Source organism: Rhincodon typus, chromosome 44 (genome assembly GCF_021869965.1).
Source record: "Rhincodon typus isolate 14 chromosome 44, sRhiTyp1.1, whole genome shotgun sequence".
Taxonomy (NCBI): Eukaryota; Metazoa; Chordata; class Chondrichthyes; order Orectolobiformes; family Rhincodontidae; genus Rhincodon; species Rhincodon typus.
This window is the reverse complement of record NC_063375.1, coordinates 928926-929443: the sequence shown is the minus strand read 5'-3', so window position 1 is coordinate 929443 and position 518 is coordinate 928926. Positions and strand designations below refer to the sequence as shown.

At 50.6% G+C, this 518-nt stretch overlaps 1 protein-coding gene across 1 annotated transcript in view; it reads left to right on the top strand.

The window, feature by feature from the left end:
- ftsj1 (FtsJ RNA 2'-O-methyltransferase 1) overlaps window positions 1-518 on the top strand; it is a 39882-nt gene that overhangs the window by 36777 nt on the left and 2587 nt on the right. Inside the window, 1 exon segment of the mRNA XM_048619834.1 lies at window positions 277-333. Within this exon segment, the coding sequence (XP_048475791.1) occupies window positions 277-333 (57 nt within the window).

Here is a 518-nt window from a genome sequence, read left to right as displayed (position 1 = left end):
GTGTTTGATTGGGGGACAGTGTAGAGGAAGCTTTACTCTGTATCTAAACTCATGCTGTCCCTGTCCCTGTCCCTGGGAGTGTTTGATGGGGGGGGAAACGGTACAGAGGGAGCTTTACTCTGTATCTAACCGTGTGCTGTCCCTGTCCCTGGGAATGTTTGACTGGGGGACAGTGCAGAGGGACCAATGAATGGGTGTATGTTTATCCCTGTATCCATGGTGATATGATCTCTTACAGATTATATTTTAATGTCTTTCTCTCTCTGTCTGTTGCAGTTACTGGATTACACGATATCGATGAGTATATTCAGGCTCAACTCCTGCTAGCGGTCAGTGTTTGTCAGAAACCCCTTTACCCTCATTAACAGAGTGATCGCACCACATCCTTACAATAACCGCTCACCCTGCAGAGCACGTAGGCCAGGGTTCGGTGCTGTGACTGTCTCTGTGTCTGTTCCAGCCCGCCATTCTTCCCCCTGTCTCCCCGTGGGAACAGGGCCCTGGTCTCCCCTCTCTCC